Here is a 24,473-nt window from a genome sequence, read left to right as displayed (position 1 = left end):
ATAAAGGTAGATCTAATCAAAATCATCATGCTAGTGCTAATTTTTTTGACTTGTCTGCCATACGAGTGTGAATACCTCGTGTTTAGAAAGGGAGTCGATCTCAAATCGATCGCGACCATCCCATGCAATTAGTCAAGCCGAGATAGTAACTCGAATGTGACTGCTACGAAATAATTATTTTGACTCGCAGCTTTCGGACGGTAACACATGAACTACTCTGGTGGTGGTTATGACATGGTCAAATTGAGGGTACAATAGGAGTGTGTGGTGATGCCGCAATTTAATGCACCAAATGTTCTCCTCTGCTTATAATTGTGCGTTTAATAAAAACAAGTAACCACCGTGAGGGGCTCTTTTCTTTATTTTTTGGACAAAAATACTTGGACATATTTAGACAAATAATATGAGGAACTCACTTGAGGCTACGAAGGCAGATGCGTAATCTCACGCCCCGTTGATGTTGGGCACTTCCACCCCACTCATGGGTTGTGATTAGCACGCCAACAGAAGAAGGAACGCTCCAAGTGGGTGTCAAAGCCCAGACACACCCGTTCTCTCATTGCCTCCCTGTCCGGGCCCCACTTCTCTCACACGCGTTCGTCTCTTGTGCTTCGCGTCGAGTCCTTCGTTCGTTTCGATTCAAAAACAACACATTTACTTCTGCTTTGCGGTCGATTACAATACATTTATATGTAGCTGTCGAGCTAACGGACGGGCGGAGCAAATTAGAGAGCGGATACCGATCTTGGAGGCCGGGGGATGAAGCAGCCGGAGGTGCAGCACCCGAACCGCCGGACGTACAACGCCACCGCCACCGCCTTTCGGACGCTCCCCACCGCCGCCGCCGCACTCGACGGTGGGGGTGGCGCCGTGGCCGGGGACGGCGCTCCCCTCAAGCCCCTGAGCGTTTTCTTCTCGCCCGCCGTCCACGTACTATGCTGCCTCCTCTCCGCTGCTGCCGGGTTTCGGTTTTCAAGATTGCTCTTCCTCCTCCTCTTCTCCCCCGCCCCTCCCTCCTCCACCCTCCACCTCCACCGCCACCATCTACACCTCCTCCGCCAACCCCCATCCGCTGTTCTCCCCTCCCCGCCGCCGCCCGAACTCCCTCCCCCGCCTCCCACCATCGCCGCTTCTAGCCGCGTCGTCGCCGGCCGTCACGGCATACGCGTGCGACCGTTGCCGCACCCGGACCCCGCCGAGGTGGCGCGGGCCCACGAGATCCTGAGCCGCGTGCAGCAGGAGCAGCGTCTCCAGTACGGCGTCAAGGAATCCCGCCCCATCCTCGTCGTCACCCCGACCTACGCCCGCACCTTCCAGGCCCTCCACCTCACTGGCCTCGCCCACTCCCTCATGCTCGTCCCGCACCCCCTCACATGGCTCGTCGTCGAGGCCGGCGGCGTCTCCAACGAGACCTCCGCCCTGCTCGCCCGCTCGCGCCTCCCCGTCATCCACCTCGCCTTCAACGAGAAGATGCCCGTGCTCTGGAATGACCGCCACCGCTTCGAGACCCGCATGCGCCTCCACGCCCTCGGGTTTGGCCTTTACGCGCTGCCACGGTTTCCTTTCCCTGAACAAACACTAGACTTTTCTCGTGACCCATGTCTTCTGCGAGCAGAGTGATCAGGGAGCGGCGGTTGGACGGGATCGTCGTGTTCGCGGACGACAGCAACATCCACAGCATGGAGCTCTTCGACGAGATTCAGAAGGTGGAGTGGATGGGTGCGCTGTCGGTGGGAATTCTGGCACATCCCGCTGCTCCTCAGACAACGTCGCGGAGGCAGGAGAGGGAGACACAGAAGAATTCACCATTGCCGATCCAAGGCCCGGCATGCAACTCCTCGGGCCAACTGATCGGTTGGCACACCTTCGATTCTCTGCCATACGCCAAAAAAGCTGCCGCCACCGTGGGCGATGGGATGACGGTAGTGCCAACGAAACTCGAGTGGGCCGGGTTTGTAATGAACTCGAGATTGCTGTGGAAGGAGGCGGAGGGGAAGCCTGACTGGGTTCGAGATCTAGAAGAGGTGGGGACTAGCGGGGAGGAGGTGCAGAGCCCGCTGGATATGTTGAAGGATGCATCATCCGTGGAGCCAATTGGCAATTGCGGGAAGAAGGTTCTTCTGTGGTGGCTTCGGGCCGAAGCACGCTATGATAGCAAGTTCCCTGCAAGGTTAGTCTCACGAATCCCATCCGAGTGATAATGTTTTCTGGTTTCTTGTTGATTTGGCTTCCTCGTAAAAGGCATGTTCTGATTCAGGCAGATGCTTAGCTTCTAGATAATAATATCCGTATGCTGTCATCACATCCCAATCCATGACAGGTTTGGCATTGCAAATTTCCACTTCATAATTGTGCCAAATTTTCGCTTAGCTAGTGTGACAAAAATTCCTAGCCTGATGATGTCGAAAGAATTTGTTCCAAGTTAAACATCTGATGTATTTATAGTCATCTCTTCAGATATCATAAATTAGCTCAAGTTCTCGGCTAGTAGATTTGTGGCTAAATTTATTGAAGCTCTTGAGCAAAAAAAAGTTGATTGCATTTTCGGGCAAGCTAAAAAATTGTACAATGTGTATGCCATGTGCTATCCTTTAGATAATGAGGCTTCTTGCAGCTAACAGCATTTGCGGAAGGAGATAAATTGAACAGCAATTTTCCATGCTCATCTCCTCTAATTTCAATAGTATTTTGTGCATCATTCGCAGTTTTTATTATCATAAGTTTCTCTTCCCATATGATTTAAGATTACAAATGTTGTTTGGAGAATGGGCTCTCTATGTTTATTTGATTTATATTACCCTTTTCCATTATCTGATTTTGTTCTCTGCAATTCTAAGAAGAGGGACTAAATACAGCAAGTACATATTGAAGGTCTGGAAAATGAAAATAGATGAAGGTATCTTAATCATGATTCGTCATGGACTCTAAATTGTAAGGGCCCTGGTGATTTAGATTCACTTTGAGCTGGGGCCGCAATGAATGATTAGATTTTGCAGATCTTATCCAGAGCCAATTCGAGTGTAGCCTAGCATCCTTGGAGGAAACCAACCTCCAAATCCTGAATATACTTGAGACTTTAGAAGTTGTCAAATGATTCTCGTTTTGTTGGATGAAGGGATCAGAAACATAAAGAATTCTCATGTTTTCCTTGCAACATCTCTTTTCTTTAACCAGCAAGTAGATGAGTCTGATCGTGTTCATCTCCACCTCAAATAACTTTTCAACCTGCCAATTTATACAAGAGTGTACATTTTTCAAACTGATGCATTTTCATCCTCATCATGATCATTTGATTGCCCTGTACGGTGGACTTTTAATCAATCTTGATTTCCACTGAGTATCAAGTTGATGAACATAAGGTCGGTAATTTTTGGAGTACAATTAGGAAGCTGCGATATGGTTAAAGTCCTGGCAAAAGATTCAGATGTCTGGTGATGAAACTGAATCTTCTGTTGTTCTCTTTTGCTTGGAGTCTTGTGGTTGATTTAAGCTGAAGAGTGTCACTGGTAGTTGCAAATCTGACAACTCTTGTGTAAGAACTAGGAAACAGAATTACTAGATGCTGCACTGTCAATTTTGTTGGAGTATGAGTCTCTAAAGGAATTAGATATTTGGGTCGCATAATAGTTGGCTGATGTAAAGAACTGCATGAATTATTTGCTCTGATGAATGGAATTTGGTTTCTCATACGGATTTCACATGAAATTTCATCGTAAGTTTGCAAAGAAATTACTCGGATAATCAGATTATGTTTTCGTATCAGTAAGTTTTCCTTTCTTGTTAGCTTATAGGATTTTTCTTGTCTGCAGATGGGTGATAGATCCTCCTCTGGAAATTGTGGTTCCTGCAAAGCGAAGTCCATGGCCTGAGGCACCTCCTGACCTTCCATTCAAACAGATGGCAAATGACAAGAGTCTTGTTGAAAAACGTGTTTCAAAGAAGGGTAGATCTTCCAGGTCTAAACGCAGCACTCGCAGCAAAAAGAAACGCGAACCACATGCGGATACACGAGTAGCTGTCTTGCAGGAAGAGTAATTCCAGCAAGAGGTATTTACCGATGCATTATTTCTAGGCCGTAACAACATGTAAAGGAACTACTCAAGAGTATGATCCTTCACATGGAGATTTTTATACTCACTATTTATCCCCCATCAGAAACGTGATCCGCCATGGAAGTAGCTTCACCAGGAGTCAGAAGTTACAAACTGTGTACAGCATCCAAGGTTCTTACTGTATCAGTCGCGGCAACAGATTTAATTTGTCGATATTACTATATTCTCACCAGAGCTTCATTCTTACACGCAAAGCTGATGTCGCAAATCCCTGATAATGGTCTAGCTCTTGGTGGTGCTCATATTCTACAGATGTCGACTTGAAGATGCTTATTCTATAAATTGAGTCAAGGTGGAACTCATAGTGGACATGGAACCTGATTCAAGATGCATTGTTTCGGGTTTCATCCAGCAGCATTCATCGTAACAAAAGGTCTACCTATTTGCCTGCTGTTAACTGATGCAGCTCTCACGTACAATCTTTGGGCATCCTCCCATTCTGCAATTTCCCAAGATAAATGTTGGCCTTTTACTTGTTCTTCGGCAGGACGTACAATTTTTTTGTGCATGTATTTGTGTCGAAAGGAATAGGTTTCACCGTCCTTTCTTTGTTCATCATCTTGATTAATAAAGCAATTAAGAGTTCTTTTAGGCGTGGCAGAAAGTAGATAGTTGATGAAGACTTGGACAGAACTAGTGCAATCCTATCAAGTCTACTGGTCATCTTTTTCTTTTCAAAAGAGGATCAACCAAGAGAGAGAGAGAGAGAGAGTGGGTGGCGGGAGAAGAAGAAGGAAGAAGAGCAAAGGAACATGGTAACCCGAGTTGTCTTTCTTCCTCTGCTGTCTCCAGTGGCAACGCACAGAGAGGTGTTCCCCATTAGAAGAATGGCACAGTTTTCATGAGACGGGCTGCTGCTGCTGCTGCTGCTACGCTGACTCGCAGTCTTTGAGCTGAAAGAGCAGCTTCATCGTTTTCTTTGAAGCTGATGTTTGGGATGCTTTGTAGCTTTTCTGTGGGGGCTGCTTCTGCTGATCACCGAGTACAGACGCAACTCGGTGGACTAATGCAGTGTCAATCGCGGTTTGCCCGTCAGAGACTTTACATATCGCGATCAACAAGCAATCAGACCATGCCTTGTAAAATGTTCATCATCTATAAAACAATGGGCGTCCGAACTCGTCTTGTGTCGATCGATCGATCCATCCATCCATCCATCTCTGGAATACCTACCTCATCATGAAGGCCATTCGAGAGGTACGAGAGCGCATTCAAAGCCATTCTTGAAACTTGGAAACCAACACAATGTCACAATAAATGTGGGTTGTCATAGGCACAAGACGAACTTGCCGATTCATGTTAACTATTCGGATTCTTGGGAGTGGGAGAGAGGTACGGGTGGCCCTCAACCTTGTCGTCTCATTCATGGCTTCCATTAACCTACTGCGTCGATCACTTCGCACCTCTTTCTTCAGGATTAGCGCTGATAACGTCAGTAATGGTGCAGAGAACACGACGAAGAAATGATGCAGGATTGTACTCGATTAAATGTCCCATTGCGTATATCGGGTAAGACTATTCACTATGAAGTGGTACGTATCGAATTGATGTGTGTATTAAACCATCAGCATTAACTACGAAAAGCAAATCGATGTTCTCAGCTAGTAGCGGCAACGGTTACTTGTGTTGTGCGGCTTTAACGCCTTGTTTTCGTCCCACGCGAATAAGAAAGGTTTGGAAACTTGAAGATTTCTGTTCTCGATATTAAAAACACGAAATTAAAACTGTGATTCCAAACACTATCATGATATCTATCCCCTCCGGATTTTAATATTATATGATATATATTTAGATTATGTACAAACATATATTTAGATTATGATAGACATATATTTTCTATATATATATATATATAGAAAATAAATGACCTGTATATATTGTGAGAGTGATAAAGGATGAAAGAAATGGAGGAGGACGAAAGCTCACTCTGCGCATATCGATAATAAAAAGGCCAACGCTCCCTTTCATTTGCCACTGCTGCAGAAGAAGAGAGAAGAAGAAGAAGAAGCCAAGACAATAGCGGCGAGCGTGGAGAACACGAGGATAAAAGAGGAGAAAAGAGGCAGAGAAGAATGGAGAAGAGGAGCACCAACTATCTTCTTCTTCTTCTTCTCTCTGCTTCTCGGCATCCTACCACTGTCTTTTTACTGTTTTGCTTAGTATAATGAACAAAGCCCAACGGCTCTTCTTCCAGCGGGTTGAAGAAGGGAAAAATGGCTCTTTTATCTCTCCTCGATCTCCTCTACTGCCGAGAAGAGAGCTTGGAGTTGGAAGAAGATGAAGAGCGAGCGGAACCGACGCTGCCGCTGCTCGAGGACCGGGAGACGGAGCGCCACGTCCTCTCGGCGGCGGAGGAAGAGGCCGAGGAGGAGTGGGCGGAGGTGCTCTGTTCTCTCGCGGCGAAAGAAGGGGAAGCCCTGCGTGAACTCGTTCTCGACGGCGGCGGCTCCTACCTCCGGTCGGCGAGAAAGGAGGCGGTTGAGTGGGTCACGCGCACCGCCGCGACCCACGACTTCTCCGCTCTCACGGCGCTGCTCGCTGTGAACTACCTCGACCGGTGCTTCCTCTCTCGCGCTGCCGGCGGCAGGCTGCTCCGGCTCCAGGACGACAAGCCGTGGATGGGGCGGCTTGCGGCCGTGGCGTGCCTTTCGTTGGCGGCGAAAGTGGAGGAGACCCACGTCCCTCTCCTGCTTGACCTCCAGGTGCCTGCACCGGTGGAGGCGGTGGCGGAGGAGGGCGGATTCCTGTTCGAGCCCAAGACCATCAGGCGGATGGAGTTCCTGGTGCTCGCCGCCCTCGGCTGGAGGATGAATCCGGTCACCCCTCTCTCTTTCATCGACCACCTCCTTCCTCGGCTCTTTTCGAAGGATAACAGCGCCAATACTGGCTCCGCCGCCGCCGGCATTGCCGCCCGCACCCGGCAGTTGGTGAGGAGGTGCCAAGCGGCTCTTCTCTCCGTAATAGCAGGTGAGTTATCATCAAAACGCGGCCTTTCTGTCAAAGTTTCGATTTTTTTGCTACCATTTCCTTCAATTATTGGTTTATTTATCGAAGACTGGAGATGGGTTGGCTATCCGGCATCGGCGTGGGCAGCGGCCGCACTGCTCCAAGCGACGGAGTCCGGCGACGGAGGCGGCACAACGGCGGAGTCTCCAGGGACCCGCCACCTCATTTCCCTCCTCAACGCCCCAAAGGTTGGATCTTTTTGTCCTCTTCTTCCTTGGCTCTGTTTCGTTATCGTACTGTACTGTCCTGATGGGCAAATCACTTCCACAGGAAACACTCGGCGAATGCCATCAGCTAATTATGGAATCGACGGGCACCGGCGTCATCGGCCACAAGCGCAAGCAATCCTCTTCCGCTTTCTGCCGCTGCTCATCGCCGCCTAGTCCCAGTGGGGTGATCGGTTCCTGCTTCAGCTGCGGGAGCTCGTGCGACTCATGGGCAACGTGGCCTTCGTCTGCGCCGTCCTCGCCCGAGGTTCCTCCTCCTTTCAAGAGGCTCCATGGCAGCAGCATCGACGAGTCCTTTGGGGAAGAGGGAGTCAGCGACGAAGGTGTCGGTCCTGTTTCAGTCTTAAGTATTACCAGTCGAGGTTATGCCTAATGATCTTCGAAGAAGCAGACTGCCTTCCATCTCCGCCATTAGGCCAGTGGCTCGCATCTCTTGTGAGCAATTCTGGTCGTGGGCCAAGGAGGAGATCTCGACGACGAGTGTATGACAGGGAGAAAGAAGCAGAGATGGATGGCATTGTTCTTTTCGTCTTTAAATTATATAGAGAAGATATCTTAGCACCTCTGTTACTCTTTCCTACCGTGCGTCAAGCAACTTGTTGTCCTATCAGTGCTCATCACATCGCTCGCTCATCATCCTTCCTCCCTTGTAAGACCTCGTGTTCTCTTTCTCGTTCGACGTTCTTCGTCACTGGTTGGTACAGGAAAAGGACGCATATTTAATGACCCATAGCAATAGCTTCGACCACTTATCTGTCAATGTTAGGCCATGAGCGTTTGCAGTCTCCAGCTCTCACTGCTCGTCCCTGTTCACCCAAAGTTTGGGAGAGACGCAAGGATGTATGGAGGGAAAACATAGAGGAGTTTAGGAGAGAACAAGAACTTTAGTTAATGGGAGGATTTGCCAGCGCTTTTGTAGGCTTTGACCTTAATGAGAGGAGACTGATGCCCCAACTCTCAAAGTCTGGCCATGGGACTTTTTTCAGTCCACCGCTTAATCTAACCAGAAAATGAAGTCCTTCAGGCGGCCTCGATTTGCCAGACGATGCGCATTTAATCGTCCTCCATGTGATGCTTTGCTCGACCTTTTCCTGCTGTGCTTCTCATCATCGCTTGCTCCGAGGCACAAATCGCCCTTCTTTTGCGGCAGATCTTAGCTTCGACGCCATTCATACAGCTCATAATGATAGAAAAGGAAATGGAGAGGAGGGAAGGACTCCGACTGCGTCCTCCAACACAGTCCTCTTCTTTTCTTTAGCTCTCGACGAGGACTGGAGGCGGCAGAAGTCCACCAACACAAACAAAGCATCCAAATACGGATGATTACTCCACGCATTAGAAATCATTAAATGTGTGAAATATATATATACATCTGCATGTTGGGAGGTAGCAATCGTGATTTGCAGCGTCACGAGACCACAAAATGCATGCATGCAGTCTTTTGTTCTTGGAATCTGCGCAGATCATCCTTTGGATGTCACAGTTATGTGGTGGATTTGGGACCACAGTCTTTACTGGGTTTCAGTGGCTGTGTTACGACCAACAACCCACCGTGGCCTGACGGTACGTCCCACCTTACAAGCTCAAAAGTGTGGTAGCATTCAATTAGCGGAAAAAAAAGCTGCTTCTCATGTTCTTCATTCATCACTCCTTTTTAATGTAATCGACTATAAAAGTGTAATCAATGGATACGTTCTACATAAACACCAACCTATCATCTTTATTTGTAACGTTGACTCGTTGACCAGGGACTGCTGCTGCAATGTGTGGTACGTGGACAACGAGGCGTACACCTTAGCCATCTTTTCTTGTATCATTAGCTACCATGTAGAACTGTGGCACTCGTGATCCGGCGTTAATGGCTGAGGGGAGTGTGGAGAATCGAGTGCAACCTCCCCCTGCTTTCGAAATTCCAATCCTATCGGTGTTAATGATGGAGTCAGTGTGACTGGAGTTGCATGCATGCAGTGGTTGAGATCTCTTAATGGCGTGGTCTTCCACATGCATGATTGCGGAACAGTGAAAGCTCTTCGTACGGTACACGCATAGGAAACAAGCAGGCATGGCCATGCACACAAACCAGCCCGAGCAAGGAAGAGAAAGAAGACGACGGAGTTAGGTGGGGATCGAAAGGTGGGAAAGTCCTGTTTGGTGGGTGGGGTTGGGGGGGGGGGGGGGGGGCGCGGGGTTTGGAAGCTGTGAGTCGAGAGGGAGGCAACACTTCCAGCTTTCTTTACGCTGCACTCTGTCTTCTTTCCATGGTGGGTTTCTTTTTGTCCCACAGAAGCGGCAGCAAAAGCTCGGCCTGTGCGGCCCACGCGAATCATACGGTGGCCGAACTCCCGCTTTTGACCCGTTCCTCCTCCTCCGCCTCGCTCCTTCCCCTTCCGAGGACGACTCGAGTTCATTACGCAGAAGAAAGTTAAGATAAAGAAACCGGCAAGTTGTAAGCTGCTTCTGCATGCTGCAATGTTCCCGAGCTCGACGTGTTGCGTTCTTAGACGAGGTGTTCGATCTGTTAAGTGTCGGTGCCAATTTAGTGGGGAAGGAATGCTGGGGTGGGTGATGTAGTTCACGGGTTTTGAGCACCGGTGTCCCATTTCGGCGGATATTAATAGCTACTGCAGGCGACGAGGAAACCTCGCTCAGTCAATCGCAATAATGCACGCGGAAGAGGCTGTCTGAGCCATCTTGCAGAGCAGCAGCAGAAGGCGAGTCGTCTTCGTCTATTGTCCCGCGTACACTGTTCGTGAGTCAGCTAGTCATAGGCCTTGCGTGAGTTCCATCAGGACGCACTGATGCCCCTCAACTTTAGTAACAGTTACCTTCTCGCTCTCCCTCTCTCTCATGATGAGTGAATGTCGTGAGCCTTGAAGAGCGTTGAGTTGGCTGCCATGCATGTGGTCGAAAGAGATAGATGAGACAGGGAGGGAGAGAGGACAGGGATGGGCCTACCGCCGTGGAGGTTGTGCAGGGGCACTTCGTATATGGAGGTATCTGAATGCGGTTGGGGCCATTTGCATGCGTTGCGTGATTCATGGGGAAGGCATGATTGCGCTGTACAACGAACACGAGCATGTTGAATTCTTGGCTGACAAACAAGCAATAGATTCTTCGCTATGATTGAGTCGGAAGGTTTGGGCAGAATGCCACACCGGTGCAAACGCTCCCCACGATAAGCCTCACGAACGTAGCAGCATGAGGGGCTTCGAACAGAATGACGGGAGTCGATGATCTTGTTCTGTTGTTGTGGGAAACAACCTGGAGCCGTGGCCTTGGGGTCGACATGGCTGGTTCGGGTCCGGATGATGGAGAATCTCCTTGGGACGTTTCTCGAGACTACTGAGCTGGTCGATTACGATGGTCCGATCGGGACGGGGTCGTCGTTTCCTCCGGAAAGGAGCTCCTCACCTGGGCGTTTAGCGGGATACCTCGACCTTCGCACCTGCACAAAGGTCGGGTCGGGGAGCTCGGCCCGACCCCTCCGACGATCAAGTTAGTATAAGGTGAAGGGGGTTTCTTTTGGTTCGTCTTCCTTTTCCCTCAAAGCGTAAGGCTTTTTATAGTAAGAATTACCGTTGCATGATGTGCCTGCCCGTAGGGAGCATGATCGTACTATGATTGTACTTCTGATAGTGTCTGACATTACCGTTGGCGTGGCGTGAGAGATCGAGCCTGAACAGGGTATTAATGTGCCTCGACAAGTGTTCCGATCCGCGTTGACCGGGTGGCTCATTAAGTTGACAGAGGCGAGATGCGTCACCTAATGCAGCTGATGTCACGTGAAGGAATGAGATCAAAATATTAATCATGCGAATAATGTAAACAGGACATTCATTTGACTGCTTTTACCTCACTGATTTAGGACAATACAACACTTGCATGCATGTCCGAGGAAATGTATCGAGACCCACTAGCCGGAATCATACATTCCCAAGCAGAGGCTTCTTCTGCTTCGGGGCATCGTCGAGCACCTGTCGATTCTTCTTTGGCATAGATCTCGACAAGCCCCGGTTTCCCCATCGCCTCTGCTTTCTTGTGCCTCAGGATCAATATATCACCACCTGACATGCAAAACTCAAATTAGAAGATCTTAATAACTGCACAGCACAGGCTGCCGGACATAATTTATGTCTACCTACATTTTAGAGAAACTGTCTGAAGCCTTTTACTTCACCATTGGCACTTCAGCTATGAAGTCTCAGTCTACAAAGGAGAAGAACAATACCAACAGAAAAAGAATGAGAGACAACGCTAGAAAACAATCTGGATAGGCCTTCAGATGAACTTATAATTAAACAAACATAACGGTGGTTTTGATAAGCTCTATAAGGATTAGAATCTACAAGTTCACCTTCTGAAGTTTGCAACTTATGTGGCATCCCCTGATTTCCTCAGAGGTCAGATAAATAAATACCTAAAACATTATGTAGCATTATCACCTTCGCATGCGCGGTCTTCTGAAAGATGAACCTAAATACCATACTATAGCATTTCCTCCATTTTATTCAGTTTCTGCACTGAAGAACTGGCCACTAATGTTACATGGATTAGCAATTGATCTGAAAAACTATATCAATCGATATCCGTCAAGTGATCTCATAGAAATAGTAAGTTATTGAATGAAACCTCTGATTTATCACATTATTATGTAACCATCCGTGGAAAGAAAAACATTAGCACTAGAAGAGCAAGGGAAGCAAAGAACTTGCTGAGGTTTAATGACAAAACCTGTTCTGATAATGTTAATAATATTTTCCTGATCAGGTCAACCAGAGAAAAAAAAAATGAAATTCCAACAGCGATCCGATTGCTAAATTTCAGAACCCCATTCATTACACAGTTGTCCAGAAACCTAATCCATGTGATGGTATTGCACAAGATCAACAGAAAAGATGCATTGTTTGTATGATTTCTATTAAATAATTTTAAGAGCAGAAAATGCATTTTTTAACTAATGAGTTGCTTTAGAGAAAGGATCCCTACTACCAAACTGAAGGAGTCTGCTCCGCAGCTCCAGACCAACTCAAGATCCATAAAAGCTTGATCTACAAGAACAAACTGGAACTCAACTGTGTTGAATTCCAAGATGATTCCAAATGAAATAAAATTTTAGGAATTAACAGAAAACTAACTTGTTGAGTATTCGGATCGATGACAAAGACTTTTGTAGGGCTGCTCGCGGCCCAACTTCTCTTCTCTTCGAGTGTCAATTCTTCCATCAGATCTTTGTTTGTGTCTTTGAGGTTCATACATAAATGTAACAGTTGCAGCAGGTGATCGCTCGGCATGATCCTTACCAATCCCTTTTCTAGCAACTGCCCTAAGTTTCAGCTCTTGTCCATGACGCAACTTCACAATGATTACACCGCTAGTAACAAAGCTACGATCATCAGAAGCAAAAGATAACATCATCAGGGAAAACAGTGAAATAAAGGCGTCTAAGTACATGTTGGAGCTGGCAATTGGTAAAGTAGCAATGGTGTAGAAACAGCCAAAGGATACCTGCCATATTAGTAGATCCAACAACAATACCATCTTTTAGCACTTGGAATTATCTGTACCTCGGAACGAACAATACATAATGATAACATGATGGCATAAATTAGGCTTCAGTCCTCACACCATTATGATAGCAACATGTCTGACAAGTAAATGATCCACTACATTGTAGTCATACAAATACTAGATACAAACCTTGAGAAAATATTTATGTTTCTCTCAATGACAATCTATGGATCCAAAGAGCTACTGCTATAAGGAAGACATCACTGTCTGGCATAGCGAGACTACTATCCAAACATGACAATTTTGGTCTTGCAACTTTAATCGTACACACAGAAATTTTAGTCCTACCATAAACACAAGAATAACAGACTATGAATAGATCAAAATACATCCAGAAACCAACTACAAAATCTGATTTTTTACCAATTGTTGATCAAGATCCCAACAACATCAGAAGCTCATCTAAATTAAAAAGAACTTCCGCAATATTTAATTCACACATTGTGTTTCGATTTCATGTTTCTTCCAAGAAATTGACTAAACCAGGAAAATGGATTTTCTCCTCAACAACCACAGTGATAAAGGAAGTCGAAACATAAAAAATTAGATTATTTTGGCCATGCAAGCCACCTATGATGTCTAAAGGCTCCACTAATATCATTATCATCACAACAGAAGAGGATCAAAACCAGAGTCTTACGGTGAAAGAGGTGACATAATGCTCTACATCGAGTAGCATCATCCTCAAGTCAGAGTATATGCAACAGAAATTAAATTGATGATTTACAATTAAAATTCAGACAGAAATGAGAAAATAAAGTTAATAAGCCCCAACGCTTGCGACTGTAATCATATACAACCAACAAGCGTTCTCTTTTTTTCACCAAGAATCAAACATAGTTATAACTTGAGCAATCACCTTATTATCACCAAAATATAATACAACAAGATGACAAAGCCAACAAGGCCAATTTAGATCCCTATTTTTCTGTGTCTTCGCCGACCATTAAAGCTTCTTTTCTTATATGCTTAGGAAGTTGCTATCTAATCTCTTCTAACAAGACACGGACTTGGCCTTTGATACAGCCGGTACATAATGGTTTATATCTATCGGAAAGCTTTTGCATCCCTATCCCCTTCCTGTCCATGAAACCCAGATTTTAAGATCTGTCAATACAGAACAATAGTCCCAACAGAAAAAGATCACAGAGCTTAAATACACCAATCAACAGGAAACGTGCCTACTCGTTCACTTAGCTGTGAAACAGCTTATCATTTGTCACGTCCATCGATGACATAACGATGGGAAAACGTATAGCGCAGACATTGTGATGCAAAACACTGTGCAAAAATGATGAACTACATAAAAGGAGCGGCGCATAGAACTAGGGTTCCAAGACTTGGGAGGTTCAAGACGTTCGATCCAAACCGATATCATTTGCATTAGGCGTCCCACCCGCATCTTCCTAAAATCTTTTCGTCGGTTTAAGGGTTTAAGCATGAAACACAAAAAGTCGGGTCTAGGGTTTACGATCTGATATACTAAAAGGTGGGAACGAGGTCGAGAAGAATATGATAGGAAGGGAGAGTGAGTACTTCTGCTCGGCGGACGACGGGGCCTTGGCGGGGGCGTCGACGGGGCAGACGCGGGGGTTGGTTGTGTGGAGGTCGGCACTGGTGACGTCGAGGGTGTGGTCCGAGTCGGAGCGGACGCTGAGGAAGAACTCGACGGAGCAGAACTCGCAGAAGCCATCGCCGTCGCAGGCGTCGCAGTCCCGGGAGAAGCGCACGGGCATGGCGTCGTCGCTGGTGAGGGGAATGAGGCCGAGGCGGTGGCCGATGAAATCGTCGTCGAGGACGGAGGAGTTGACCTCAATCTCCACCGGCATCCCTTTCTTTTCTCACCTTTCCCTCCCTTCTTGTCGCGTCGCTACGTAGCCGCGATGGAAGATCGTCCGATGTTTAGAAGGGTTACCTCAAGCGAACACGTGGCCATTAACGAATATCAAAGCATAGATTATGGCATCAGCCTTCCTTTTTTTTTTTTTGTTGGGGTCCTCTCTTTGAAATAAGACCGGTGAGAGCTTTGACAAAATTGAGGCAGTCAGACGTTTCTGAAGCACTTTCCTACAGCAAAATGAAAGGTTTCCAAAAATAACTTAACTTTCAGCTTGAAGGACCCAACTGAGAGCAGCCTACAGCCACCGGATTGCCCTATCTATTCTTGAAGACGAAAGTCAAACCTAGAAATATATTAGGACTCGTAAAAGAGGCATTAGTTTTAATAAAAAAAGTCATAATTTAAGGAAAATATTGGTGAACTCACGCGTCATGATCGAGGAGTCAGCACGGCTTGGTCCACGGGTCGATGCCCGGAGTTCCCGACGCTCGAGAGTACGTCTCTCGATGAATTGGAGGAAGTGCCGAGACCGAGCTGGATCAGAGATCGGGGTGGCCGCGTCTCTAATGCATGATTGAGCCGATTCGGTGGGAGCCGCGTTCCTGCACATAGACCCTGGGTCAGGGATTCCCGACTTGGGCCCCTCGTAGATTGAGTAAGTTGTTTGTTTCCTTTTTTTTCCACCCTCGGTTGGCCAGATGCCGGTCGGAGACTTTTATACTATTATCCGAGAATCGATCGTACCTAAATTTGGCGTATCAGTTGACCGCTCGAGTAGCGAGTTTGTACCTTCGTGCGACCGCCGTCCGGTATGCGCGGAACGACGCCACGCGACGTCGTCCCAAGCTTTCCGATGTGAGACTTGTCGAGAGGACGCCTTCTTGTACGGGCTTCAGCTCAGCGTGACATGAAGGCGGTCCATGTCTTGAGGGCCCATGTTCGTGATGACATGGCTCAGGTCCAAAATATGTTACCGCATCCAGTAGCTCTTACCGCATCCAGTGATCTCCACCCTCCTAAGACCGGTGCATTGGAGTCATTTCCTCACTGGTTAGAGCCAACATCTTGCATCAGAGAGATCTCACTTTGACTTTTTGTGGTTGCGACAATCATTTCGATGATTTCATAAGATTCATAGGGAATTGACAATGATAGCAAGTAAGCAACATCATCACTGGGGGTAATTTGATATAGTATATTACTATTATATTGGTTATCCGAAATCAACTTGGAAATAGATTTAAACTCATTTGAAAGATCAAAATTCACAACAGAATGTTTTACGATAAGTGGAATATAACTTAGTTAAGGATCTTTCTATATATCAATGGCTCTGTCTCACAATAACTCAATGGCTTTGTCCACAAATATATGAAAGAGTTCAAAAAAAAATTTCAATGCCAAGACATGAAAATATACGTTTTAAAGAATCATAAAGAAAAAAAGATCATATATTGATCCATAAGGTGTTCTCTCGATTAAAAGAGGTAGTGTTGTGAAACTTAATGTCATGGTTAAGGAGTTGGCTAGGTTCTATCTCGAAGGTGCAAAGTCGTCCATGCGAGGATTCAATGATGTGGCGAAAGAACTGAATCGGATCAAGGAACACCTTATCGATCGAGTCGAGGCGAGCCTTCGATTGTTGCTCCTCCCTGCAAAGAAAGATCAATGTCGAGAGGGAGATTTATGACTTGACCCATTCGAAGTTTATGTCAACTCGAGGTGGTACATAAGTGTTTTTAGTGAGTCCCCGTGTCAACGGGGAGGGGATTAACTTTTAAATATATTTGTCAGAGGGTCAATCGCACGAGGCTCGTTAATGATCTATGATACCTTAGGAGGTCGACACATGCTTTTCGCGTGACACGAGTCGACTTGCACGACTCCACGTCATGTGGCACCATCGTACGTCATCACATATGGTTGAGGTAGGATAGTGTTGCCTCGTACAAATTCAAGCTGCACGGGTATGATTTCTGTCATCCTCGGTTCTGAGGTGCTTTGTCAACGTCAGCCATGAGGTGACTGTCAAAATATGTCCTATCATGCAGTAATTTTTTAGCAACAATAATTCTCTTAACTAATTAGAGATCTTTGATCCCCAATCCCTCTTCAGATTTGGATTTAGTGATAGCCCATTAGATTACATCCTATATATACATACACACTCTTTACCTGACGGTCGGAGTCGCGGGGCCTTCTTTGGGTGACTCATCTGAGCTTCCAACACATGACTGTTCCACCCCTAGAAAAGATCAGTACCCATGGACTGATTGGTAGACGAAAGGGACCCAATGGACACTAAGCGTGGACCATGTTAAGGTATACGGTGTAGGTGGGTATCTAGAAAGTTACGCAAGGTTTAAGGAGTAGGTGCGTATCTGGAAAGTTAACGAAATAATTCAAACGTCACCCCAACGCCGTCCTACCCAGTTCGTATGGGGGACCCACCATTGACTTTGTTCGGCTCCCCTTCACCATTGCTGTGTCGTTTTGTAGCACCCGAATTGAAATATCTATTTAATCGATCGGGACACGACACCGACGACCAGCCAGTACGAGCATCAGCAGCGCCATGGCCACTACCACCACACTCCTCCTCCTCCTCCTCCTCGTCGAAATAATTTCCTCCGCCGCCGCCTCGGCTCATCCGGGGTACCCGGAGCCGGCGGAGTGCGGCGGCGAGGCGGAATTGCTGGTGGTTCGCAGGGAGGAGTACGGCGGCGGCAGGATCGTGGACATCACCCACGCTTACCGGGAGGACATGCCGGGGTGGGAGCTGGAAGAGGGGCTAGGCCGCTTCCTCTGGCTCTCCAAGTCCATGGAGAACGGCTCCTCCGTCGCCTATTTCTCGGAGATGAAGCTCCCGGCCCACTCCGGAACCCACGTCGACGCCCCCAGCCACGTCTTCCAGCGGTACTTCGAGGCGGGCTTCGACGTCGACACCCTCGACCTGGATGTTCTCAACGGTATGCTCCATATATTGAATCCTCCTTAAGCTCGCTCATGCTGTTTATTTAATCTCTTCCGACGAAGACGAACAAACCGTTCACCATTCACTCTCTCATCGATTCACATTCTTCTAGCTTATCTTTGGGGAAAAGAGCTCATCCTAATATATTCCAGCTTATTCTACTTCTTAGCAAACTTTTAGCCCAGAAGACTGCTAAGATGAAATTTTCACATGTTGGCTCAAATATTAGGTGATTATTTTCTCTATCTTCGATCCAAACAGTATCAGATATCTGAGTTCCTATTCTCTTCCTTTGTCAACCTCCTCCTGTTCTTTTCTCCATCAATACTGGGGCCTGCATTCTCTCTCTCTCTCTCTCTCTCTCTCTCTGCTTCTGGGGCCTTATTACACAAGTCGGGTTGACCTTATCTAGTTGATCAACCTAACTTCGATCAAATCCAAATTTGACCCATTTTATTAGATTTTATTTTATTTTTCTTTTTAGAAAACAAATTGTTGCAGACTAACAATTAGAGATAAATAAATTATCGGAGCAAAAAGTTCATTAACACTTTCAGAACTAATTCATTAAAACAGATTTCTAAATCTATTTTACATGAATTAAACAATCTAATAAATTCATGATCTCAAATATAAAACTAGTTGAATTATGAAATTTCACACATAAATACTTAAAACAAAGATATGTTTATTTAAATGAATTAAAAATATTATTTCAATACAAAAATAAGAATTGTGATAATTAAATCACATCTTAAAAAAATAATTCATCAAACTTACGATTTATGCTTAATGATTATCATTCACTAATCATAAAATTTCAAAATTAAAATATTATCACACATCGTAAAATTCTAATATCAAAGATTTCAAAAGCATAAACAAAAACTTTGGACGAAAATTTATTTTATTTTTTAACAATAATTTATATTTGTATTTATATTTTGATTTACTTTATTTTATTTTCATACATAAAAATATAATTCGAAATAATTACATACTAAAAATCACATCACTCATTAGAAAAGAAATAAATAAATAGACTAAATTCTTAACTTGTTCATACCATTAAGAAAATTAATTTTAATCGTTTCCTTAATCATATTATATGAATAAAAAAATAATATATTAATTAAGGTAATTTGATTTATGATAGAGAGAGAATTCTCGTTATTACACTGACGATAAAAGTATTCTTTTCGGACCCGTTTATTCCAATCACCCAATTGCCGCCGTCGACTGCAGGGAAAGTCTCGCTCTTTCTAAAGCCACGCATTGAAACGTGTACCCATTCCCCGACCACGTTCTTATTTAGGAAGACGAGGGTCCCGCCGGACATCTCCGGACACCCAGGGACAAGTTGACTCGTGCCACTTATCATGGGTCTTCTTTTACTTTTGTTGCCACGTTTGTCGCGGTCTCTGTTGCTTTGGAGAATTCGCGTCACGTCAATATTCGAATTACGACACAAGTTACGACTTTCGCCAGAATACTCCCTTGGTTGCGTCGAAGTGCCGAGCGATACCCCCTTCTGTTATATTCTGTTATCATCTAAGCGAAATATCGTCTTCTTCGATCGCACACCTCCCGATTCCAAATCGAGCAGTAAGCTACGAGGATCACAGGGCCATCGCCTACGCCATCAGCGCCATGGCCACTACCGTCCCTCTCCTGCTTCTCTTCCTCTTCCTCTGCCGTGTCCTATGCTCCGCCGCCGCATCGGCTCATCCGGGATACCTGGAGACGGAGGCGTGCGGCGGCGAGGCGGATCTGACTGTGGTCCGGAGGGAGGAGTACGACGGGGGGAGGATCTTAGACATCACCCACGTGTACCACGAGTACATGCCGTCGTGGGACTCGGACGAGGGGCTCGGCCAATTCCTTTGGCTCCCCAAGTCCATGAAGAACGGCTCCCTCGCCAACAACTCCGAGATGAAGCTCCCGACCCACACCGGCACCCACGTCGACGCCCCGGGCCATGTCTTCCAGCACTACTTCGAGGCCGGCTTCGACGTCGACACGCTTGACCTCCATGTCCTCAATGGTAACATGCTCGACAGTGTTTGCCGTATGTGGTAACCCTAGACGGCTTTGTCTGACCTCTTCGTCGTTTTTATCTGGAATCAAGTGAAGAAAACATAGAAATGGTTGACAGGATATATCAATCCCAACTTTGATGAGGAAGGAGAACTAATCTTAATCGAGAATAGTCAAAGATCTAAGAATCAAAACCATCTAAGCATGAAACAAGCTGAAAAGGGGGTAAGATATCGCTATGATTTTTCCTAGATGGGAAACAAGTGAGTTCACGCTGAAAAGAATAACTTGATTAGTCGGAAAGATGAGGACTATTTGATGCCTTGATGTCTCTGCCAGTGAGGCTTAGGACATCTGGAATTAGTATTGTGCTGCTATTTTTAGACTATGAATTCTCGATTTGTTGCTCTTTCTTATACTTTATTTGCTTTTGGTGCAATTATTTTTCTGTCTCTCACTTTTATTGGATTAGTAGAGAAAATACAGTCGCAACTATGCCTAACTGTGACATCACCGTGGGTAATAAACTTTTCTAAGTTTTGAACAGGTCCAGCATTGTTGGTGGACGTTCCAAGAGATAAGAACATAACAGGTAAGAACTGCTTGTAAACTTTCGACATTTTACATGAAACTTGCATCCAGCATCAAATCCAGAAGTGACATATAATATGGCAAAGGGCTTCTGACAATAGCCAAAGCCACTAAGCTGTTGTGTGAAATATATGTCTCTATAAAAATAATAAATAAAAATTATTAATATTATATGTTGCATTCATATTGCTTTGGGAACAATATTAAATTATTCTTTGAGTTCTAAATTTAATAACTCTAGTATTTGAGCTTTAAGATGTACATGACTGTAGTATTGCTTCTATTCTATTGGTACAGGGGCTCAATGCCTTCCTGATAAGTATAAAAAAAATCTATTTTCTTTAGTGATTCAAATGATTTGACCTCATGATTTGGAAAATATAGGATATTGTAAAGTGTTCTACCATGACTAAAACTGCCTGTACTGATGGCTATGACAACTTCTGAGAATTATGATGCTGAAATCTATGATGCAAAAAATGCAACTCTAAAGCTTAAAAGCTTCAAGATGGATATTTGCATGGTTGTGTTGAATGCTATGCTTCTTAAAAGGTATTAATCCAAAAATTTTAATTGTCATCACTATCCATTTGTGAAAATAAATCAAGGAATTTGTTTTCTTTTTGATAATTAACCTAGTAAAGCTATTTTTAATTGCCTAAAAAAATAGCAGGAAACAGAATTCTACTTTCTGCTGATTTAGTTCATGAGGTCTGTGTAATTTGTTTACCATGTACATGTTCAAAAGAGATTTCATTTTAAAGGTCTGAGAACTGGAAGTTTGATGCTGGCCATGCTACAATGCTGAAAGCTGTTTCCTTTGATTTTAAGCATCATGTTTAAGAAAATTAAATATCTTTGCTTAAGAAGAACAATATTATGTGGCATCTCAACTACAACAAAAGTTATTATCAGACTTTTCAAGTTCATTGATGGGAATTGTAAACATAATTATTTGAACTGCAAGTGGTTATGCTACTTCTCGAAATTGTCTAGGTTCATTTTAAGCTTCATACAAAGATATGATATAGTGGATAACAGTTTTCAATTTATGCAGCTGATGTAATGGAATCCCTACATATTCCAACTGGAGTACGTCGTGTGCTTTTCAGGACATTAAACACTGACAGGTCATAATGTTCATATTATAGTTTATATATATTGCCACCAACACATTGATCAAATAAGTTATGGTACTCAATGTGTTGGCTTTTTTAATCTAGAGCTTTTTTACGACTATCAAGACAGGTTATACTTGTTATTTGGTGAACTGTAGTTGCCATCTATAAGACAATATTGTTAAAATAGAAATCCTCAGTCAATAACTTAATTTCACAGAAAACAAGGAACCACATGTGTGCTAGTTCCTTAAATAAAATGGTTTGGTAATTTTATCGACTCTCAATTCATAGAATATTATCTTGCTAAGTTTTTGGGAACTTTAAGGCCAAACTAAAGCATGCCATTTTACAATTTTTTATCCGTATATACGCTTAGACTAACTTAAATAGACTTTTTCTTAGTTAAAGAATCTTTTATAAGATAGAAATGTTGTGCCTTTTAGTTTAATGCTTAGGATATTGAATAATTGTTTACTTCATATATTTATCTCATGAACTTTACACAATGTCAACATGATTGTGCAAGAACTTACACATCAAGGAAAATTCATTTTTTGCATTAGGGTTTATTTCATATAATTATGTTATTTCATGGTTACTAACCATATTCTTGATCATGTGAGGAAAAGAGTAGTGATATTAAATTGGAATGTTGCAGATATGAAGCAAATTGATACAATTTTTAAAAATAATTGAATTTTTCTACAGGCAACTTATGTCGAAGAAGGAATTTGATACAAGCTACGTTGGGTTTATGAAGGATGGTGCACAGTGGCTGGTGGATAACACTGACATCAAACTTGTCGGTGAGTCGTAAACTTGCTGCCTGTGTACCATAGTCTTTTCATAGTGCAAGACTTGTGCACTTTTGATGGTCGATAGGTCATGACTCATTATCTTGCATGCATAAATTAGTAGAAATATTATGACAGAGGGCACAATATGAGAGAAATGCATAGTGCTGCAACAAATGAGAGATGGAAGACCGTCTCATTTCTAAGTAACATGAATTTATTAATCTTCTATGTCAGTTTTACTCTTGGCATGGAACACCAGGTCAATACTTATCTCTCTATAGCAACATATTTAGCTGTGCAAAACCTTTTTTTTTCCCTTATTAGTATTGCGCTGTTTGCTTTCTTATTTATATATACAAGAATCGTGTTTTTTTCATCGTTCGTCACTAGAAACTTTTTTTTGGCACATTTTCTAGGTGTTGACTATTTGTCAGTTGCTGCATATGATGATTTGATCCCTTCTCATCTGGTTTTCCTCAAAAGTCGGGTATGTAATTCTTTCTATCTCATGTTATATCATTATTCTCTTAATAATGAGAGACTCCTACTCGCACCTCTACTAAAAAGTTGCAAAAAATATGTTTATCTGTAGTCATCGATCATATCTGCAATGTGGTGTTGTTGCTCGTTGCTGTGTGTCCCATAATTACACATCCATATATAAAACCTTAACCAAAATTCTTCAGCAATGTTTGCATAAGTAAAATCCTATGGTGAAGACACTGGACTTTCACCATATTTACATATTGCACCCCAACAATGATTTCATGAGTTCTTTTGGAGTGGCGGAGACACCAGACTTCCTCATATTTACATTATTGAACACTGGGAATAGTGTTTTCAGAACTGTTACACCTATTAAATATTATTTTACTGCATTAATGCCTCTTTTTTTTGGCATAAAGACTCCTTTTTCTAAAGGAAACATGGATGGATGATTTTTTTTTAATTGAAAAAAGTAACTACATTAAATTGATGTACATGATTCGAACCTGAGATCCTATCATATATGCAATAATGCATCAATCAATCAATCAATCGGATTACTCAACTAAGACACAGATGACTTTAAATTGCTTCTTCCACTGCGTTTGAATAGCATCTTTTTATTAAACAGCATGTACATAATTGTAATTGTGCCACTTATTATTTTTTTGATTGATTTATTTTGTTCAGGAGATAATCCTCGTGGAAGCCTTGAAACTAGACAACGTCAAGCCTGGTATATACACCTTGCACTGCTTACCTCTTCGGTTACGAGGAGCTGAGGGTTCCCCAATCCGGTGTATTCTTGTCAAATGATCGTCGTCACCCCCACATGACTATCAGGAATGTCTTTGACTCCGTAGCTCAACAAATATTGTCTTTAGATAAATAAAGATGAGCGGTGCCGACATGGTTTAATATTTTCCTACAAGAACTGTTGAAGTGGGGCATAGAACATGTAATCTATCTACTTGGCTGATGATAGACATGTATGAGTTTGCTTTAGGAATTTGTCTTATGTTCTCTCTCTCTCTCTCTCTCTCTCTCTTCAAATTAATATCACTATGTGACAAGTAACAACAATGGTTTAAAGGTTTATCCTTCGTCTCAGAGCTAAAAAGTTCACGAGAGGAGATTAGATCACTAGAAATAAAATGGAGGTATCTATACCTCACCACAGGCAAAACGAAAAAGCTAAAGCACACGTACTGAATTAAATTTCGTTCAGAAAGAAGAATCAATGATTGAGAATGACCAATGATGTTTGATATATCATTGCTCATTTGAGGGATTAATTATATATTACATTATATAATTAATTTAGCATCTTGGGTTTTATACTTTATAAATGAAACAATTAGATTCATTTATCCTAACGACATCAATTTTATCGACGAATACATAAAGCTCCATTTACATCTGTGTTGACGTTAATGCAGATGCCAAGCGATTGATGTCTTTCGATCCATGCTCACTCGACAAGCTATGTTTCATGTCTGACCACCTCCCAAGTGAGTGGTCGTTGTTGTTGGACAAGATCATCACCTCTACTCGTGCCTCCCTGATCATCCACAGCACCTCCCACATTGACGACTGCTTCACCTCGATCCCCTTCCTCCCTTTTCTACCATGCACGCTTTACCTCGATCCCCTTTCTCCCTTTTCTACCGTGCACACTGAGGAGGATGCTGAAATTGTAGATGTCAAAGAGCAG

General features: G+C 44.0%; 4 protein-coding genes across 9 annotated transcripts; 3 read left to right on the top strand and 1 right to left on the bottom strand.

Annotated features, from left to right (window-relative positions):
* The first annotated feature begins 674 nt into the window (after positions 1-674).
* LOC135622319 (probable beta-1,4-xylosyltransferase IRX14) lies at positions 675-4,703 on the top strand. 2 transcript variants are annotated; one of them, XM_065124079.1, is made up of 4 exons: positions 675-1,532; positions 1,616-2,170; positions 3,810-4,047; positions 4,156-4,703. In XM_065124079.1, exons 1-3 carry the CDS (start codon positions 760-762, stop codon positions 4,033-4,035), a joined length of 1,554 nt encoding a protein of 517 aa, XP_064980151.1. In that variant the 5' UTR covers positions 675-759; the 3' UTR covers positions 4,036-4,047; positions 4,156-4,703. The 2 variants fall into 2 exon arrangements, with proteins under 2 accessions (XP_064980151.1, XP_064980145.1); XM_065124073.1 differs by having other exon boundaries at positions 3,810-4,703.
* Positions 4,704-6,187: 1,484 nt separating this feature from the next.
* LOC135637004 (cyclin-D3-2-like) lies at positions 6,188-7,906 on the top strand. Its single transcript, XM_065149314.1, has 3 exons — positions 6,188-7,079; positions 7,167-7,306; positions 7,389-7,906. Exons 1-3 carry the CDS (start codon positions 6,326-6,328, stop codon positions 7,716-7,718), a joined length of 1,224 nt encoding a protein of 407 aa, XP_065005386.1. The 5' UTR covers positions 6,188-6,325; the 3' UTR covers positions 7,719-7,906.
* Positions 7,907-10,370: 2,464 nt separating this feature from the next.
* On the bottom strand, positions 10,371-14,793 carry LOC103978175 (DNA-directed RNA polymerases II, IV and V subunit 3-like). Of its 4 annotated transcripts, XR_010496128.1 has the most exons (5): positions 14,450-14,793; positions 12,481-12,728; positions 11,198-11,409; positions 10,922-11,117; positions 10,371-10,790 (listed from the first exon to the last, which is right to left on the bottom strand). XR_010496128.1 is itself a non-coding variant. In XM_065149287.1 (4 exons), exons 1-3 carry the CDS (start codon positions 14,740-14,742, stop codon positions 11,207-11,209), a joined length of 744 nt encoding a protein of 247 aa, XP_065005359.1. In that variant the 5' UTR covers positions 14,743-14,793; the 3' UTR covers positions 10,373-11,117; positions 11,198-11,206. The 4 variants fall into 4 exon arrangements, 3 of the variants coding, with proteins under 3 accessions (XP_065005359.1, XP_065005378.1, XP_065005373.1); XM_065149287.1 differs by having other exon boundaries at positions 10,373-11,117; XM_065149306.1 differs by lacking the exons at positions 10,371-10,790; positions 10,922-11,117; positions 11,198-11,409 and adding an exon at positions 11,488-11,551.
* Positions 14,794-17,296: 2,503 nt separating this feature from the next.
* On the top strand, positions 17,297-23,764 carry LOC135583323 (cyclase-like protein 3). Of its 2 annotated transcripts, none has more exons than XM_065124059.1 (6): positions 17,297-17,722; positions 20,312-20,356; positions 21,413-21,485; positions 22,185-22,282; positions 22,690-22,760; positions 23,450-23,764. In XM_065124059.1, exons 1-6 carry the CDS (start codon positions 17,329-17,331, stop codon positions 23,573-23,575), a joined length of 807 nt encoding a protein of 268 aa, XP_064980131.1. In that variant the 5' UTR covers positions 17,297-17,328; the 3' UTR covers positions 23,576-23,764. The 2 variants fall into 2 exon arrangements, with proteins under 2 accessions (XP_064980131.1, XP_064980136.1); XM_065124064.1 differs by lacking the exon at positions 17,297-17,722 and adding an exon at positions 19,248-19,771.
* Positions 23,765-24,473: the final 709 nt, after the last annotated feature.

This window comes from Musa acuminata, chromosome BXJ1-3, assembly GCF_036884655.1.
Source record: "Musa acuminata AAA Group cultivar baxijiao chromosome BXJ1-3, Cavendish_Baxijiao_AAA, whole genome shotgun sequence".
NCBI classification, from domain to species: Eukaryota; Viridiplantae; Streptophyta; class Magnoliopsida; order Zingiberales; family Musaceae; genus Musa; species Musa acuminata.
Note: the sequence above shows the minus strand (reverse complement) of the source record. Positions and strands in the feature narration are given on the sequence as shown.

Coding starts and splice junctions, on each gene's coding strand:
- LOC135622319 (XM_065124079.1), top strand. CDS start 760: ATGAAGCAGCCGGAGGTGCAGCACCCGAACCGCCGGACGTACAACGCC. Junction 1,533..1,615: donor ATGCGCCTCCACGCCCTCGG/GTTTGGCCTTTA, acceptor TTCTGCGAGCAG/AGTGATCAGGGAGCGGCGGT. Junction 2,171..3,809: donor GATAGCAAGTTCCCTGCAAG/GTTAGTCTCACG, acceptor TCTTGTCTGCAG/ATGGGTGATAGATCCTCCTC.
- LOC135637004 (XM_065149314.1), top strand. CDS start 6,326: ATGGCTCTTTTATCTCTCCTCGATCTCCTCTACTGCCGAGAAGAGAGC. Junction 7,080..7,166: donor TCTTCTCTCCGTAATAGCAG/GTGAGTTATCAT, acceptor TATTTATCGAAG/ACTGGAGATGGGTTGGCTAT. Junction 7,307..7,388: donor CCCTCCTCAACGCCCCAAAG/GTTGGATCTTTT, acceptor TCACTTCCACAG/GAAACACTCGGCGAATGCCA.
- LOC135583323 (XM_065124059.1), top strand. CDS start 17,329: ATGGCCACTACCACCACACTCCTCCTCCTCCTCCTCCTCGTCGAAATA. Junction 22,283..22,689: donor CACTGACATCAAACTTGTCG/GTGAGTCGTAAA, acceptor CACATTTTCTAG/GTGTTGACTATTTGTCAGTT. Junction 22,761..23,449: donor TGGTTTTCCTCAAAAGTCGG/GTATGTAATTCT, acceptor TATTTTGTTCAG/GAGATAATCCTCGTGGAAGC.
- LOC103978175 (XM_065149287.1), bottom strand. CDS start 14,742: ATGCCGGTGGAGATTGAGGTCAACTCCTCCGTCCTCGACGACGATTTC. Junction 12,729..14,449: donor CCGTCGTCCGCCGAGCAGAA/GTACTCACTCTC, acceptor TGATGATCGTAG/CTTTGTTACTAGCGGTGTAA. Junction 11,410..12,480: donor TCGATCCGAATACTCAACAA/GTTAGTTTTCTG, acceptor TTTGCATGTCAG/GTGGTGATATATTGATCCTG.